This window comes from Xiphophorus couchianus, chromosome 5 (assembly GCF_001444195.1).
Source record: "Xiphophorus couchianus chromosome 5, X_couchianus-1.0, whole genome shotgun sequence".
NCBI classification, from domain to species: Eukaryota; Metazoa; Chordata; class Actinopteri; order Cyprinodontiformes; family Poeciliidae; genus Xiphophorus; species Xiphophorus couchianus.
This window is the reverse complement of record NC_040232.1, coordinates 17,527,158-17,545,621: the sequence shown is the minus strand read 5'-3', so window position 1 is coordinate 17,545,621 and position 18,464 is coordinate 17,527,158. Positions and strand designations below refer to the sequence as shown.

Sequence of the window (18,464 nt, the reverse complement as noted above, 5' to 3'; positions counted from 1 at the left end):
GCCATACTGATCACTCAGTGTTTTACACTGTATCCACATGCACAAAATTATTTACTGATCTGTAGGCAACTTGGGGGCACATCAGCGTATGCCAGCAGGAAGCTGGAATCTGTTTTCTTTCAAGCTTGTGCAGCACTTTGATCAACTGAAGTTTCTCTTTACTGTTTAGAAATGACGATGACTTGAGTTTCCTGACGGTGTCTGAGTGAATTTTCTCTGACATACCTGCGTGTTTGAAACAGCGCTGACAGAAGGAAGAGAGTGTGAGGAGCCGTGAGATGAAAGCAGTCCTGAGGAGAGAGGAGTGCTACACATTGCTCCTCCTAGGGACAAGGAGGTGCTGCACACTCCTCCACTGAGGGAGAGAGGCGTGCTGCAGACTCCGCCACCAAGCGTGAGAGGATCCTTGAGACTGGAGTAGATACCTGAGTGAGGACGGAAAAAGGAATCAAACTCAAAAACCTAGGAGAGAAAAAAAAAAAAACCCTAATGGTTTTTTCTTCTCTTGTGGCAAGTTGTGAAGCTCAAAAACACGTAAGGCACCCAAGAGGCTGAGTCGGAAAGTAGGCCAGGAAATGTGCAGCTCACACAGCAAACCATATCTAGGACAATATCTCTGCCTCACACAGATTCAGCAGTACTATGAAGCAGATTTACAAAATATAAAAGCAGTGTCATTCTGCTAAATCTGTTGATCCTGGATGGCTTTTCACTTCCTCTGTACCTCTGAGGTCATGATTCTCAGATAAATTGATGGGTGTAATGAAAATACTTCAATAATTTAGAGTCGAGCTTAAAAATGAATACAGCAAAGTTCAAACAAATAGCAATGCACACACACACACAGGATGTTAGAGGGCTACCACACACGCCCACCCTCTCAGACTCACCGGAGCCGAGCAAAGAGTTGCTGCGACCTGCAGAAAAACTCCTAGCAGAGGAGGAAGAAGAGGTTGTAGAGGAGGTGGGAGGCAGCGTGGAAGGGAAAGCAGGGTGGGACGATGATGATGGACTCTGGTAGAGAGAGGAACTCAAGGCTGGGGGGGGCGGCGCTGGTGCGTCTCCATGGTGGTGGTGATGGTCCTCATCCCTCCGCTCTCGGTTCTTGCTCCCACGTGGGCGCCCCGGGCCGTGGCGGCTCTTCTTGTTGCTATGGTGCCTCCGTTCTCGGGGCAGCGGCGGGGGCGCGATCTTGTCCTTCATGCTGGCGTCCTCCAGGACGGGAGGTGCGCTGACCTGAGACGGCTTTGTGAGGGATTTGGAGGGCTTGTAGTCGCTCGAGGAGGAAATTTTGCGGATTTTGCAGGTGCTGCCCAACCCTGAAGAGGAAGTGATGCGCATGATGGAGCCAAAGGTGGAGATGGTGACTTTGTTCTCGAAGGGGCTCGAGTTGCTCTCTGTCCGCTCGTGGCTTTGAGACCCTGCGAGGGGGCAATCAGCCGGGGTCAACGCGGGGGGCTTTTGGTATTTACAGTCTTCCTCCTCTTCTTCTTCCTCTTCTTCATCTTTGTCATCTTTCTCTTCCTCTTCTTCCTCCTCCTCATCCTGCACTGCAGACCTCCTGTGGCGCTCTTTGCGTTTCTCTCCGTTGTGGTCGTCGCCTCCACGATCGTGCTCGCGCTCCAAGCGAGAGGAAGATGAGAACTGATGGAAATCCTGAGTGGCTGACAGGGATCCGCCTGCAGGAAACACAAAAACAGTCAGACACAAACACTCAAAACAACTTTTCACTGCGATGGAAATGCTGCAGGCAGTACCGGTGTTGAACGGGCTGGAGGAGCAGGAGGAGGAAGAGCAGCTTTTCCCGGTGCTCCCCGTCTTCTTACTCCGGTGACCATGACTGTGGGAGCTCAGCTTCTTCGGCTTCCCTTCGCCATCTTTGCTGCTATGATGTGTTGAAGATATCTATCCATGCACATCCAAAACAACAGAAGAATGTTTAACGTGCTTTATGAATGATAGCTATCTTTAATAATATTCCACCTCAGACCATGCTCAATTCAATGTACTTCCAGAGTGATATATCAATCTATTTTAACTGTAGTTTTTGCTTTAGGAGTAAACACACATTTTTAAAAAAATCAGTTAATGCATTTAAGCAACTATATAAATCCATAAAGAACTTTCACTACATCATTATATAACAGTAATGTGATGGTACTGCATTCTTACCAAAGTATGTCAAAAAACCTTAATACTGATGGAAGAAAATGTGTCAACTTGTAGCTAAATTGCATTAATATTTGGTACTAATGTGACCAGCGTGTCTTAAGATGGTCTGTGGTTTGGTTGTTTGTACCTTTTCTATACTGCTTGTTGTTATGGAGGAGGTCAGGCTGTCTGAAGACTTCTTGTGCCGCTCTTTCTGACGAATCTTGTCTTTATGACTCTAAAACACACACAAACATACACACAGTGTAGAATGGTCAGCATGTGTACAAAACAAACATCTGTCAACTTCAAGGTGCAGAGACATATATTTCTTTCATTTTACCTCCCTGTAAATTCAGGATTAAATTGAAAATGAATTTCCTCACATTTAAAGTTCTTCAATACCAAACTCAACTATCTCTTTAATCTTGGAAATATTTTCTAGCACGTTGACTTCAAATTTTAGATTTATTTCTGTAAAAGGGAAGCATTTCTCTCCACTGAACAGGCTCTACATATATAAACTGATGGAACACATTCCTTCTCCTGCTTTGTTTTTATTTCTACCTTTTGTCTTTTTCAATAATCTATATAGAGACTTAATTATTGATCTCACTGATTGACATTCATTACTGACTGGCCTCACTATTCTTATAGCAAAAGTTTCACTTTAGTTGTTTCAATCCATCTCCGTCCTTTACAAAGAGTAGAGGAAAAAAACAAATTGACTTTATACTGAGGAGAGAGATATTGTCAGTGGTTAGTAAATACCAAGTTTCTCAAACTAAATCAGACCAAAGAGTTGTTTACCTTCCTCTGTTTATGGTGGTGATGTTTTTCCTGCGATGGAGAACTGGAACGCCCCCTGGGATGACTGAAGGAGCTACTAGCATTTTCGCTTGAGCGCAACTTCTTCTGCTGTAAAAAAACAAAACAAACAAAAAGAAAAATCAGCTTTTCCTTCATTGTATATATTTTAAAAAATCACAATGACAAAAAACAACACAAATCTCTCCGAAAAGTAGGCTAAATGCAGAAACGATGATTTTCTTTGTACCATTTTGTTGTAGTGATGCTTGCAGTAACCACAGTATTTAACGTTGTCAGCTTCTGGGCCTTCTTCCTCACACAGCAGACCAGCCATCTGAGCACTGAGCAAAGTATAGCACAGGGTCATAGGTCAGAGTCAAGCTTCTACACAAACCAGACAACACAGTTGAACCTGAGAGATCAGTCATGTCCGAATGAGTTCAAGTTTATTCTGGATTTCTTCACAACCTAGTCAACATTTGGTCTTTATATTAAGAGCATTCAGTTGCATTCAAAACACGACAAGATAAATGCACCTGACCATCATTCATTTCAATAACATGTAATGTTAATGCTGGTATTTGAGTTAAATTTGCATGTTCGATGATCTTCAAGATAGAAATTTAGATGGGCGTGCCGTGGTGGCGTAGGGGTTAGCGCGACCCACATTTGGAGGCCTCAAGTCCTCGACGCGGCTGTCGTGGGTTCGACTCCCAGACCCGGCGGCGTTTACCGCATGTCTTCCCCCTCTCCTTCCCCCTTTCCTGTCAGCCTACTTCATAAAAAGAGACTCTAGAGCCCACAAAAAAAGCCCCTGGAGGGGTAAAAAAAAAAAAAAAAAAAGATAGAAATTTAGATAAAGTTTCTCTTCGCTTCATGCTGCGTACTGAGATCTGGCTGCACTATGTGGCTAGAGAAGGATTTGCAGAGTCCATGCAACAAGATCTGGACTATAAGTTGTATACTAAAGGTATCAGAGATATGCCTAAAATAAAGTCAGAGAAACAAAAAGGTGTGAGGAGCTATTTCAAAGAAGACCATTTTCTACAGAAGACTGTTAATTCAGCCTGCTACTTATAAACGGAGTGAAAGGTAAGCAGGTAACAGGAAGACTGAAACTGCTATATACTGCACTATGTACTGGGCATGCTGACAATCTTTTGGAAATTTTATAGTAAGGATCTACAGTACAGTCTCTTTTAATTAATAAACATAAAAAATGTGGCTTGGTGGTAGTAATGCTAACCAAGAAACTCAAGACAGTCTATAATGTTGTCTGTCGTCATTTTCTGTGTTTCAGAACTTTAGTAAAGCCCAATTTTAAAGTGACTGTTCTCTCACACAGATACAAGTAGAAAAAGAAAATACATTTTTCAAAATATATTCTGATTATATTAAGAGTAGAGGCAATATTATACCTAATTTTGACCCAAAAGCAAATGTTAACTTACTAAATGAATTATGTAAATGTTAACCAACAAGCTAGCTTAAGCCAATATGATAATAACAGCATTTCTTTCCCCCAGAACACACCAGTATTATCTGTTTTGACTCTTTGTTTACAAATGCCCTAAGAACAACGGTACTACTAATTTTGTTGTACAGTTTACGGCACAATGACAATAAATCAAATCTACCTAGTAGCATTTTAGCTAAAATTAGCTTTTAAGCTAACTAGGACTGAAAACCTATAGCCAACTTACTGAATATGCACTTATATAGGATGCAGTACCTTGGGGTTTCCCTTTGAGTTGTTTTAAAAATTCTTTGTTATAATTATTTCACTTTTAAATTTTTCCCCCCTTCATGCAAGGGGAAATGCACCCTAAACAAAAATTTAACTGATTAGTTTGGCACTTTTTCCCCAAGTTAAATACAACAGTGGAGTAAAGCTAACTAAAACTGAGTAAACATACTTGTAAACAGTAAAGTAAAAAAAAAAAAAAGAACCAAATGCTGTCACTTCACCTACTCCTTCTCTGGATGTCACAGACTCAGAACCTGGGAACCTGCAGGTGGAGAGTTCACTCCTAATAGAAAAGATTTTGTCTTCCTTTTTTATTATTTTGTGTAATTCATAAACAGATCACGTGGGCATATACGCATTTGTGTGTGCCTGCGTCACATTGCGTGCGTTGAGTCTCATGCGAGTCAGATGCTTTTTCCTTGTATGCCATGAGCTTCGTGTGGCATATTAGTATGGGTCAGGAACTGACCACCAGGTGTGCGGTTCGACGTTGCCGTTTCAGTGTGCCATGTACATTACGTGCGTGTGGGTCAGGTGCTCCATTTTTGTCTGCCACACATTTAGTGTGTGTTGGGGATGTGGTTGTGTTCATGTGGGTCAGGTGCGGTGATGATTTAAATAATATCCTGCAGGCATCCCTGGCCTCACATACACTTCCTTAGTCTCTCTCTCGTCGTCAATCTCAATAACACTGCAGTCGTCTTGAAGTTGTGTTGTCCTCTTCCTCATGCAGCAGACCAGTCTTTTGAAACCCGTTCATAAAAAGTTGTATATTAGATGCATCGCAGTGTTCAAAGCATGTGAAAAAAGTAGTGGATTATCGTCCATTAATTATGTTATGCTGTACAACACTTTATCTGTGAAAGGTGCTTTATAGATAAACTACTTAATTTACACAAACAATAGCAAACATTGAATTTTCTTCACTTAGTAACAACTTCCTTACCAAGTAGTGTTACCATCAATGTACAGTGAACCCTCGTTACATCACGGTTCACCTTTCACTGTCTCGCTGCTTCACGGATTTGCATCGTGCATTGTGTTCTGCATTCTGATGGGCTAAACAGTCTCTCCGCTTCTTTTCTACCTGTGTGTCAATAACGTTGCGGTTCAATATGTACACGTACGTAAAACAGCTTGCCAATTTCAAGAATATTTTTGCCAGAAGAAAAAAGAGCGACAACAACTACCGATAACTATGTTCTCTCGAAAAAACACACCTGCACCGCGGACTTTAGAAGAAAAAAACGCTACAAAGCGGAGTCAGGATGCAGCGGCTCAGTCAGAAGAGCAGTGAAATACACGTGAGTCACTATTTGTCCTACTGTACTTTTTTCATAATCATTTTTCATTTTCTCCCGTTCTAATCCAATGACTTGGGTCACGGTGGGGCGGTGCTGATCTCCGCAATTTGAAGCCTTCAGTTAGTATTGATGATTAAAATGATTATTTTACAGTACAGTAGTTATTTGTAAAAAAAAAACAAAAAAACAACGTTTATACAGTACTTTTATTTGTTAAACAAATGCTTGGGGCTGTAAAAAGGTTTTGTTCTTTGGTTTCAATGTATTATGGAGTATTTCATTGTATAATAATTGTAAAAAAAAATAAAGGCTACTAATTCACGGATTTTGCCTATCAAGGGTTCTTTTTAGAACGTAACCCCCGCGAAAAATGAGGGTTCACTGTAATTTGGTACCAATAAAGTGGTGTGCTTAACTGGAAAAAGGTTTGTTTGGTTTTGTCAGAGCAGATGAATAGGAAAACTAGACAATTGTAAGTCACCAGCAAACTTCTTGAGACGCTTGTAGTAATTGCAGATTTCCAAAAATACAAGATGCAAACAGAAATCTCTCCAACCTCATCCCTTTTTGATTTTTTAAAAATTAATTTAACTATTTCAAGACAGATCTTCAATCTATACACACACACACACAAAAAAAATAACAACATTAAATCAATGCTATTTACTCGTCAAGAAAACTTGTCATCAGCTGAAATCGTCATCTGCAGATCAGAGGTCTGTCAGAGCTTTGCTGATCAAAATGGATACAAGTTCGCCCGATTGTTGCATTTCTAGGTTTCATCACTGAATTTAAAGCTAAGGAGAAATAACAGTTCAAATCAAATACAGGGGTACAGCAGATAGCCAGAGCCTTTTCTGAAATGGGAAATAATGTTAAATTTTGTACTTTAGTAATAAATTTAATGTTGTTCAATTAAGTCCTCAGTTAACATTAATTGAACACACTGTAGGCAACTAAGCTACAAGAAAAAGTACACAAAGTATTCAAAAGGATGAATGCGGTACAGACAACTACGCTGATGTATTTTAAAACATCAGCTCATTTGTCTACACCTTTTGCAATTTCTTTTCATAGAACCCCACCACATGCCGAACGTCAAACACAAACTTGATGACACTGCTCATCACTCACCAGGTAACGTGAAAAGCTTGTCTGCAGCCCTGCCTGTTGCAGGTCATGCAGGCTCCACAGGCCGCCTTGCTCTCCCTTCCGTGGTCCTCACAGATGTAACACGTCTGGACAGCAGAGGACACCAAAGAAAGATAGAAATATAATTCACAATTCACAGCATGTGCAGTGTTTATACCAATGTGACCAGAGCAAACACATAAAAGGGAGTTACACCAAATAAAGGATTTAAGCTCTAATGTAAATGATTAGGATGTTTAGCAGATGAAGGTTTAAAACAAAACAGTTTCTTCAGGGTTTGAAACAGCAGAACTGTTCACCAGATGTTTAGGGAAACTGGATCGTCTGTCATCACCTTTAAATATTTTTGGTGCTCACATCCACACAATGAATGCATAAAGAGAACAATTCCCTTCACTGCCTAACATTAGACTGAACTTTTCCTGTTTTGGTCAGTGAAGAGTACCAAGACAATTTATTTTTGCTAAAGCTCAACATTCTTTAAATGAAAATGTTTGCATTTGGATCCCTAGTATTTTGGTAGTATTGATTTTTAAACTTTATGGATTGGTTTAGATACTTTGGATACCTTTTGACAAGCCTCTCTTGGTAATGTAAAGGAACTTCAAAAGAACAGGTGTAACTGAGTCTTTTCAGCTCTGCCCACGAAATTTTTTATGGGACTGATATCAGGGCTGTGTTATGATCACTCTAAAACATTGACTATGTTGTCCTTAAAGGGGCAGCATTATGTATTTCCCAGGCACATAGTGCCATTTTTATAGCACTATCAAGTTAGCTTCGGTTTTAATAAAAATGCTATAAATATATAACAAAACATTTTACTACAAAATTTGACATCTTGAAAATGGGCCTCTAATTTTGACGTTTACAACCATATTGAGGACTGCTGGACTACAAAGTAGTTCATATGATAGGCTCAGCAGATTTGCAGTTCCACCAGTTGTTTGCTAATTGCTGCTGATGCTAGTCTGGAGGAGCTGAATGGAAGAGTCAAGGGGGAAGGAGGACTCTGTGAGGCAGAAGCTTGCAGCACCAAGGAAGAGCTTCGTGCAAAAGGTGGCGCTTTGTGGGATCAAGCGTTTAGGCACCGCCTATAACATTACAGGATGACATAGAGATATCAATAAAAAAGTCAATTTTACATAATAAAAATCATGATATTGAGGGTGACAGTCAAAGCAGTTTGCAATTAATCTGCTAATATGATCAGAGTCATTGTTCATTTTAAAGACCCTCTTGCGGCCAAGCTCCAGCTTCCTGGTTGATGATTTGAGATTTTGTTTCTATATTTTCACATGATATTCTTTTTTCATGTAGCCATCTATGAAGTGGACCAGTTCCTCTGGCACCAAACCACTCCTCCTCCTCCCCACCATGATGGTGCCACCCCTGTACTTCACTGATGGAAGAATGCTTCCCATTTTCAACTTAATGTAGAAATGGCCAATATAATCAATCTACTTAGTTGCAATATATTTGGCTTATTATTTGGCTTTTATAATTATTTGGCACATTTTACGAAAGATTGTCTGAGACACAACCCGTCTCTTCCCTGAGAAGTATTGTGCTGAACATTCCCGAACTGTTTTTACTTGGATATAATTATTTAAAAAGAAGAATGTGGAACCTTCAGAGATAAGAAAATTTAACTCATAGATAAACAAAACTTATAGAGGTAAAAAATGATTAATTTCTTTATTTGTGATTTGAGTGTTGAGGCGTGGGCTTAACATATATCCACAGGTGTGCCTCAATTTAAGACAATTATTTGAAATTAACCAATAAGATGTTTCCAAAGTCATGACATCATCATCTGGGTTTTCTCGAATTAAGTAAAAGGCAGGCTCATTCAACAAATCGGAATTTTTAAAAATATTAAATAATTAAATTATTAATTAAATATTAAATATTTTAATTAAAAAGCCTATTGATGTTTTTAAGCTTTATCACTAAGTTAAGCACATTAAATAGATTAATTACACACAAGTGGAGGTTTGAAAAACTTAATTTCTGTTGTGACTTCCAGTTAATGAAAACATATTTAAGATTAGAATATCACATCAGATCATTAAAAAACTATGTTAAAAATAGAAATGTGGGCTTAATGAAATATATGTGCAATACGTTGTACTTTTAATCTGACAAATGGGCCTCTTCTCAATGCATACTCTAATTTAATGAATATCACTGAACTCTTTGTTTATGTAAACCTCTGAGATAAATTTAACTTCTCCTTCATAAACCCTAAAATTATTTCAGTAATCCCAAGTGACCAAAAATGGGGAATGTTTAGTCTGATGTTATTCCACAGAGGGAGGATAAAGAAAGGTTATGCATCTTTCCAAACATTATATGCAAGTATCTGGTTTCAACTGTACATGTGGGCCTACACGAGATGAAATGAGCAAGCTTTGCATTTGTCCGTCAGCGTTCCTTTAGCAAGCAGGGCAGGCTGGCAGGGGGCAGGAGAGGCCTAGCAACAGGTGCGAGACAAAGGAACAGCAGGCTCTTCACCTTTTTCACTCCAGCCGTCTCCGTTTGCTCTTTCTCTCCCTTTTCCCTCCATTCCCCACATCCCACAGAGCTCTCTGTTTCGCTCTCAGAGGATGACGCTCGTGCAGTGAAAAGCCGGAGACACAGCCGCACCGAGCATGTAAAAGGAAGAGTGGCTTCTCAAGTTTTCGCTGTCCATTGTAAGGCTGTCTAGGAATGCAGGCTGCAAAAAATCTGGATGAATGGCTCTGACGGGGCAAAGCTGCATACAATTTACTGTAGCTAACAGTAATATGAAACCAGGCTCTCAAACACTCACACGTGTGTATTTATATGTAGGCATATGCACACACACATCAAAGGCACTGGATTTCCAAAATGAGCCTAAGATTTCCTTTTAGGAGAGCTTATCTGATACAACACATGTTGTAGATGAACTGCCGCCCAAAAGTCTTGATTCACCTACTTGCCTTCCAAGGATTCAGACTTTCAGGCAATCTGGTAAAATAATCTTAAAAAAATGTATTCGGTCCTCCTAAAGGTCCACTCCTTAAACCTTTTACTGATAGTTACTGCCAGCATCAATGTATATCAAGGATTGAAAAGTAAAAATTTTCTATGTATATGTATGTTTTTTTTTTTTAGTAATGGTGTCAAAACCGCTACAATTTACTGTCATGCTATTAAAGAGATGCTGAAGTTTCAGCAACTAATTTCTACTGCTGTGTTTAGTACTGAAATGCTGGCCCCTCCCCACCTTTTGCTACACACTGCTGGTCGTCTGTTTGGAAATGTGGTTGATAAAAGAAAAATCCCAATTATGATTTGGAAACTAAGGTAGTATTTCTATTGAGGTATTGTTTTAAAACTACCGTTGGCAAGCTAATAGCCGCAGCGTGTGTTTTATACAACTGACAACAGATTAGCAATCAAAGCAGGAATTTCAGCTAAGCAGCAGAAGTCAAATTAATCTAAAGAGATTAGAATCAGTTAATTTTTCACCATCAAGAAATAAACACTAGATTTGCATTAATCCAGCAAAACGAAGAATTCACATAATTTCTGGTCCATCAACAAACATGAGCCTCAATCCAGTTTTTGAGTTTAATAAGCCGTTAATATTTTTACTAATATTTTAACTACTTACCTTAAATATTTAAACACAACTTAAACAAAACAAGCACAAGGCAATTCTTTATATTTTTGAATTTGTATTTAGTTTTTAGTTATTGGTCTTTAATGTCTGTGTGCATAACTTAGTGCGCTCTATCAGCTTGCTAATAGAATAGAATAGAATTACTTTATTCATCCCAGCAGGGAAATTATTTCGCAGTTACAGCAGCATAGAGACAAGACACACAACAACCACCACTGAGTAGCAATTGTAGACAAAATAAAAATAAAATATAACATGCTGTCAATATAAAAAGCAGCTTAGAGCAGTCCTTGCAAAGATTCAAAAAATGCAGATACAGTATGTATATGTAAATATATGTACAGCAAGTGTGCCACAGTGCAGTTGTGCAAAATTGGACTGATTAGTGCAGAACAATGATTTAGCTTTTTTTGTACAGTGAGATGGCATGTGGCAGGAAGGATTTCCTGTATCTGTCCCTACGACAGCGGAGCTGGAGCAGCCTATGTGAGAAGGTGCTCTGCTGTCTGTCCACTATGTGGTGGAGAGGGTGCTGATTATTGTCCATAATAGACAGAACCTTCTTCAATGTCCTCCTCTCCACCACAGTTTCCAGGGACTCCAGCCTTAGTCCCAGTACAGAGCCAGCTTTCCTGATGATTTTGTCTAGTCTATTAGAGTCGCCGGCTCTGATGCTGCTTCCCCAACACACAGCAGCAAAGAAGATGGCACCGGCAACAACACTGTGATAAAAGGTCTCCAACATCTTGCTGCACATGAACTTCTACTTAGGAACAAATAAATGACTATATCCTATTAAAATCAAGCACAAGTATAGGGACACATGCTTCATGAATCAAAAACAAAACAACCTAAATCCCCTTTTTTCCAGTATTATGTTTTATATAGTCTTAGGAGGAATAAATACTATCCACAAACTATGAATCTGCAGGTCAGCTTTCAAAGAAAACTGACATTAAAAAACTGACAGGAAAAGCCTGGCTGGTGGATCTTGGTTTTAAATTAAGGCAGTTATATTGTGTTATATTTGTTAAAAATGTTTGTGTTAATGAAATTAAACCAAAGTATATTAACTCAAGTGTAGCAAAACTGTACACAACCAGCCAGCCACTAAAGAATGTAAACACGCCATTTAAGGGGCACAGGAGAAGCAACAAGTGACACCAAGTTAAATCTAATGAATACAGAGGATTTTTTTTATGGCAAATGTGCGTCTTTGTTTCACGCTACTCCAGCCTACATCTGCTTCTACTGGAAATCTTCCAGAGTTCCCAGAACAGCCACCGTGACCTCGACACACTCAGCTTAGGGCTTTTACAGGATGTGTAGGTGGGAACAAAGCAAACAAGTATGAAAAAAAATTCAATACAGAATAAAGCTAAGAGTGAATAGTACAGTACACATCATGTATTGTACTATTCACTTGTTTTTCAACATTTGAGTCACTGAATAGATGTGTGGGGCAACATTTATGTGACCAACAAATCTTGTTTGATTTTCAAAAAAAAAAAAAGAAAAATCCTACATAATGTAGATTCAAGAGAGCAGTCTGTTCATTAACTCACTTACATTTACATAAAAAATAGTAGTGAGAGCTTTTAGTTATCTAACAATAAATTGGTACCAAACTTTTGTGCAACAGCATCCAATGAAATTAAAACATTTATATGTCCATAAAATCAAAGCAGAATAGGAAAAGAATTTGCTTGAAAACAAAATCATTCCAACTCTATGGGCCACAGAATATGTTAAATATTTACTGTTTACTCCATTGTCTTGGAATATGAAAGGGGCAGATTACATAAGACACACTTTCTTCCTGCTTCTGTTTTACTCAATAGATTTGATCAAATTGAATCTGTGACCTGAATACTGTGACATGTATATTGAAATTAAATAAGTAACACAGAAGTGGAGACATCATGAAATGACATAAAGCTGAAATTAGCCTCTAATTCCTCAGCGTTGCCATTTCAGTGCTTTCCTTGCATTTAAACCAAATCATATCAACTCCATTTCAAGATTTCAAATCTGAACAAATTATTCTACATTTAACACATTCAAAACACACTATGATCTGTGATCCCTTCATTTTGTTTGACAAAATCTCCCAAAATAAGACTGTTCTGAATCAGAAGAGTAACTTGCGTTAGAACCATGCATCAGGTTGAAAACTTGATCCCAATGACAAAGGGTTTAGAGGCCAAAAAAGCTCTGAAATGACAGAGTTTTTATTTGCAGGTTTTATCAATGACTGAAAAATCCAAAACAAACTATTGGTAAAAATCAACAGATATATACTTAGAGATATAGAGTTACTATCCAAATTAAAATTAATGTGATTCTTTTCCAATCCAGTTCCTGTTGATTCTCCAGATGACAGTAAAGTCTTTTAAAATACTATTTATGCACATATTACTGTGCAAAAGAAATTATGTGGAGCCTTCTGCAGTATAGATAGCTGTAGCGGTGCATCTCAAGACCAAATGAAGTTCCAGCATGCATTTATCCGTCAGCCTTACTTTTACACAACAAATCAATCACTTATGATTTCTCTCAGTTACCCTTTATGTACACCCTCTCACCATCCACATAAAAAATAAAAAACAGGCCAAATAACATTTTAAAAATCTCTTGCTTTAATCTTAGACACACTGTGTATAATCATTTAATGGTCTTGGATGAAAGTATTGGAATTTTAACAGTAATTAGTGAATTAAATTAATGAGGACTTGTGCAATTGGACAGAGTAAATGCTGCTGTTCTTGTTAGTCAAGAACAGCAGCCAAACAACACAATTTAGACTTCTGGAAAGGGCAGCAACATATTTTCACTTTCTACCTCAGCTAAACTCTCATTCTGAGCAGAAACGTGTTGAATGGATGCAGAGGTACGCCTGGCCAGCAGATACATTGTTTGAATGTTCAATATTGTTGTTTTTATTCCTATAGCCACATTACATGATTGTTTTATTAAGTCTCACCAACTCTGAACCATTAATGCTGCTGGCAAGAGGCATAAGATTCTCAGGACTGGTTTGTCACCCTGTGGTCCTGTGACTCTGCAGTGGTACCAAAACTCTCCTTACAGTCAATGACAGCCTTTTAATTTTTTGTTCTTGTTTTTTTTTAAATAAAAGTTAGTTCTTCTTTGGTGCCAAGGTTTAGATATTGTGATCAACACCTAGACCTTCTTTGCTTTGACCCAATTGATCTTTTCCTTTGCCAAAGCTACTTCTTTTCAACTACAACCCACTTTCACCACCACCGTGTCATGATAAAACCAAGCTGTAAGATTTTCTAATCTCTGGCATCCAGAGATTAGAAAAACAAAACCAGGGTAAAACAGAAACCAGGTTTGACAGAAATATGCAGCTGCTGCAACATCTAGGGATTTGTAAATAAGTGTTCATAAGTAAGCCAGTGAATGGAAAATATGAAAAAAAAGTTAATAAGTTAAAATTGGTCAGTAAGCAGTAAAACAGATATGCTGTAATTAATTTTATTCTGGTTTATATGCACAGAGAATTGTGTTCAATAATCTGGAGTGATGCAAAAAGAGACAGCTCTGCAATTCAGCCATTTTTAGACAATCATAGTTATAAAATCTCTGATCTGTGCATCTCTAAACAACAAAGTAAAAAGGAGCTTAGTTCTCCATTAAACTCATCCTGCAGACGCATAAAGATTTATTTGATTGCAAAAAGTGAATTACTTGGTTTTGGGAACCATCTCTCTAACATTTGTTCAGTTTATATGAGTCTCCTGCAAAAACAAACATGTATTATTCTAAGAAATTTTACTCCCAGTTTCTGCACAAAAAATGTGCTCCTTTGATTGTTTTTTGTAGGTCACTTTCTTTTTTTAGATCTAATTTGATTATTTTTTGAAGGAAAACCCCCTCTTGCAAAACGTGAAATATGCATAGCAGATTAAAGATAGCACAGCACACTGACTGTAATCTCAGGGATTAACCAGTATATCCTAACATTCAGATTTCAGATAAAGCTCTGCTCTCTAATGCAGCACTAATGCAGGTTTTCCACTTAGATGTGCATGTTTCGTACCTTAAGGTATCTCTCATGTGGGACATACTGCAGGATGATGGGCTCCATGGTGAGAACGTTGGCAAACTGCACCTCAGGGATGTAGAGCGCGCACACTACGTGGGCCCAGCCTGAGCAGCAGAGAGATTAGAGGAAGATGACAAGGCTCTTTATGGAGGACTTTAATCTGTTTCAGGCGCACTGATGTAGATCTCAGAGAAACATCAGGAGAATTAAGGTGGACAGAGACTTACCGCCACTGTCTGTCCTTTTAAGGGCCCCATCCTTGTGGGGACAGAGATCGCATCTCTGAGGCAAAAGAGGAGACAGCAGAGCTCATCGTGAGTGGAAAATCAGTCATTGCAGGTGAAATGGTAAGAGTGAGACATGTTGGCATACTCACTACTCGTGCTGCTCGTTCTTGTGACTCACACTTCCTACAGAACCACGGGCCGGTGGGAACCTGGACAATGCCGTAGCACGCTGGGACAAACACACAAACAAACCAAGTGACTACTATTTCCCTGTTTGTTTTTTTCTTCTTCAGACTAATAAAAACAGATTTTTGACAAAATGAGGAGAATATGCCCTAAAAGAAATGCTTAAAAAATGCTTCCTAATCATAATCTAATCTAATTTGCCATATAAGACAATATTTGTTCAAAGACTTGGGGACAATCTTATTCAATCTGAATTTTGAGACAAGCGGTATTAGCTTCACAGTATCTGGAAAATATGGTGTTTCACATTTAAGTAACAAAAATATTAACCTAAATGACAAAAAAAAAAGTCCTGTGGAGAAGTTGGATTTGGGGCTGGGCGATGCGGTCTAAAAATAAAATCTCAAATTCCTTCATACAAAACCTGATTTTAAGCCATTTTTTTCTTGCTTACTTCTCTTAAAAATAAATTATAAATGACAAAAAAAATATGTCAAAAACTTGCTTAATCCCTAGTGAGAGTTGACCTGAATTCAAAGTCCAAATAAAAAAAGAAAAGTTCTCCACCACTTGGGCTGCACAATAGTGTTTTAGCATCTCCATCAAAAAAATTACTGTCAGGTGTCAAAATAAAAGTGAATGAAAATCTATTCAACTGGCTAAATAAATGATTGGCAATCAAACTTCATAGTCTTCAACATAATAAATGTTATTATGATAGTGCATAAACTCCCACTGCAATGTTGATTGTGACTCAGGATTCTGTGCAGCTTTTGTAGAGCTCACAAAGATATATTTCTACTTGATTTTTAAAAGGAAATAATAAATTATCCATTAGCTTAAAATTAAACCAAAAATCTTACCAGATTTTGATGGCTTTTCTTGTAGTCATTTCCAGATTACTTTTTCCACTGACCCACAGTCAGTGGAAAAAACAAAACCTCAAAATTACTTAAAATATCTGTAACAGCTTGGCCAATAAATGAAACGTAAAAATGTCAGCATTTACTATAAAATCCTTTTTTTATTTTGTCTACAATTGCTACTCAGTGGTTGTTGTGTGTCTTGTCTCTATGCTGCTGTAACTGCGAAATAATTTCCCTGCTGGGATGAATAAAGTAATTCTATTCTATTCTATTAAGCTGTGTAAAAAAAAATTAATGTACTGAAAAAGGCTAATTGATTTTACAGAATGTTGTTAAGGCACATCGAGAAGTGAATTTATGAATCTTGGTAAATTACAAGATGCAAGAATGTAAAAAAAAAAGAAGCAACTTCCACATAATTTAAAAAGAAATTTCTTATTGTATTTAAAGCAATTTCTATTCTTCTACTTCATAACTTTTCTGTATTAGTCTTACTGAGTTTATCCACTGCAGAAGACATGTTTCTTCTTCCTACAGGATGCAGTTTGGTTTTAATAATCCTCATAAACATCTCATTCATATTTATAGGGCGCTTTCATCTCAGACATAAACTTTAAAGCTATTTCAGCCTTTAACTCAGCCATCATAAAACCTAAGCACTTCTTGGTCACTTCAGAGACAAAACTCCATTTATCTTATAGTGCCTTGCAAAACATTTGGCAGCCATAATCTTCAGTGTTATTATTGTAATTTGTGTGATAGAACACAAAAAAGTCCATAATTTTGGATTGTATGTATTTTTATTTTCCATACAAACATAAAATCTGGAAAAAGTGGAGACAAGTGGTATTAGCTTCACAGTATCTGGAAAATATGGTGTTTCACATTTAAGTAACATTTGTATTCAAATCTGACTGAAACAACATTTTGTGGGAATCCTATTACAACCCCACCTTCCAGCAGGATTATTACACCTAACAGAAATATAGTAATTAGAGCAGCTAAACGAAAGCATATTGATATATTAGAGCCCAATCTGTGGCAAGACTTGAAAATGGATGTTCACAGACACGCAGTCCAAACCTGACCAACTCTCAGTTCTGTTCCTGCATGTTTTCCTCCATTGCTGTCCTGCCATCAAATTGTCCTATCTGAGCTGTGGATATCTAAAGCTCCTCCAGAGTTACCATGGGCCTCTTGGCTCCTCCTCTGATTATCATCTTCTTGCAACCAGATGAGTCTGATAGTTTATGTAAATCCTCATGAAACTGGTACATTTTTAGACATTGCACAATGTGTTCAAAAAACTCGACATTTGTAGTTTTAACTTGTCTGCTATGTTCTTTGGTCTCAAACAACAGCTAGTTACACTTGACAGCAAAAAAATATATACCACCACCTGCACTACGTTGTGTTGGCCTGTCCCAAGTTTGTGTTGGCAATGTGAAGAATAAAATAAAAGTTAAAGAAGTGGATACTTTTTTGCCAGGCTCTGTAAATAATAAACATCGTAGAATCAAGTCTGACGATTTATTACATGGATATATGATCCTGGGAGTTAGCTGCACCCAATTATATGAAGTAAATAAAACAAAGCAAGTGTCCAAGCCGGCGGGCCTCACCGGGGCTGGCTCGCGGTGAAAACTGGTTGTGTGTCATGGACCCGAACGGGCCAGACAGCCGCACACGGACCGGTCATGGAGGCACCATCCTTCCTTGATGTCAGCAAGCCTGCCTGGCCCTGAGCCTTCACAACAAACAGCACGCCTGCCTGCTACCCTGTCTACCCCTCCCACACGCTCGCAACACGCACGTAGACAGAGCGAGCCTTACCTCAGAGACCTGCCGTCCTCTGAGCACCGCTGGCTGCTTCCAGCCGCCGGGCTCAGCGACCACAGCTGCCCGCTAATTATGAGCTAACGGTGGCTAAATGTTACCTTGGTGAACGGCGACGCTGCAGCCGTGTCCATCACAGTACACCAGCGGGTTCTCAGCCCAGCCTCGCTCGTCGGAACACACGCAGCAGCCTCCGACCATTTCCCGCATGCTTCTCCCATAAGAAGAAATAAATTTCTCCTCCCGAGTAACGGTCCAGACCTCGGCCAGGCCTGTCAGGTAGACATCCGGCACTTTAACGCTGTACCTTGCATAGTCATCTGCCGCGTCGGGCGCACGGGGGTGATTTTGCCGCAGCGGTGAAACCAAATCTCGGCGTGTAAAAAATTGCGCTGCTTCGCAGTTTCTACGTTTTCACCGTGATGTCCTCCTCCCGTCCTTAGAACAGATGCAGTGCGCAT

At 38.9% G+C, this 18,464-nt stretch overlaps 1 protein-coding gene across 2 annotated transcripts in view; it reads right to left on the bottom strand.

The window, feature by feature from the left end:
- LOC114144697 (protein AF-17) overlaps nucleotides 1-18,464 on the bottom strand; it is a 29,633-nt gene extending 11,169 nt beyond the window's left edge. For both annotated transcript variants that reach the window (XM_028017772.1, XM_028017770.1), the window contains exons 1-11: nucleotides 18,105-18,464; nucleotides 15,265-15,344; nucleotides 15,116-15,170; nucleotides 14,883-14,992; nucleotides 7,147-7,250; nucleotides 3,209-3,302; nucleotides 2,962-3,069; nucleotides 2,300-2,389; nucleotides 1,758-1,905; nucleotides 891-1,679; nucleotides 226-425 (exon numbers count right to left, since the gene is read on the bottom strand). In XM_028017772.1, coding sequence (XP_027873573.1) covers nucleotides 226-425; nucleotides 891-1,679; nucleotides 1,758-1,905; nucleotides 2,300-2,389; nucleotides 2,962-3,069; nucleotides 3,209-3,302; nucleotides 7,147-7,250; nucleotides 14,883-14,992; nucleotides 15,116-15,170; nucleotides 15,265-15,344; nucleotides 18,105-18,213 — 1,887 coding nt within the window. In that variant the 5' untranslated portion in view covers nucleotides 18,214-18,464. The remainder of the gene's footprint in view (nucleotides 1-225; nucleotides 426-890; nucleotides 1,680-1,757; nucleotides 1,906-2,299; nucleotides 2,390-2,961; nucleotides 3,070-3,208; nucleotides 3,303-7,146; nucleotides 7,251-14,882; nucleotides 14,993-15,115; nucleotides 15,171-15,264; nucleotides 15,345-18,104) is intronic.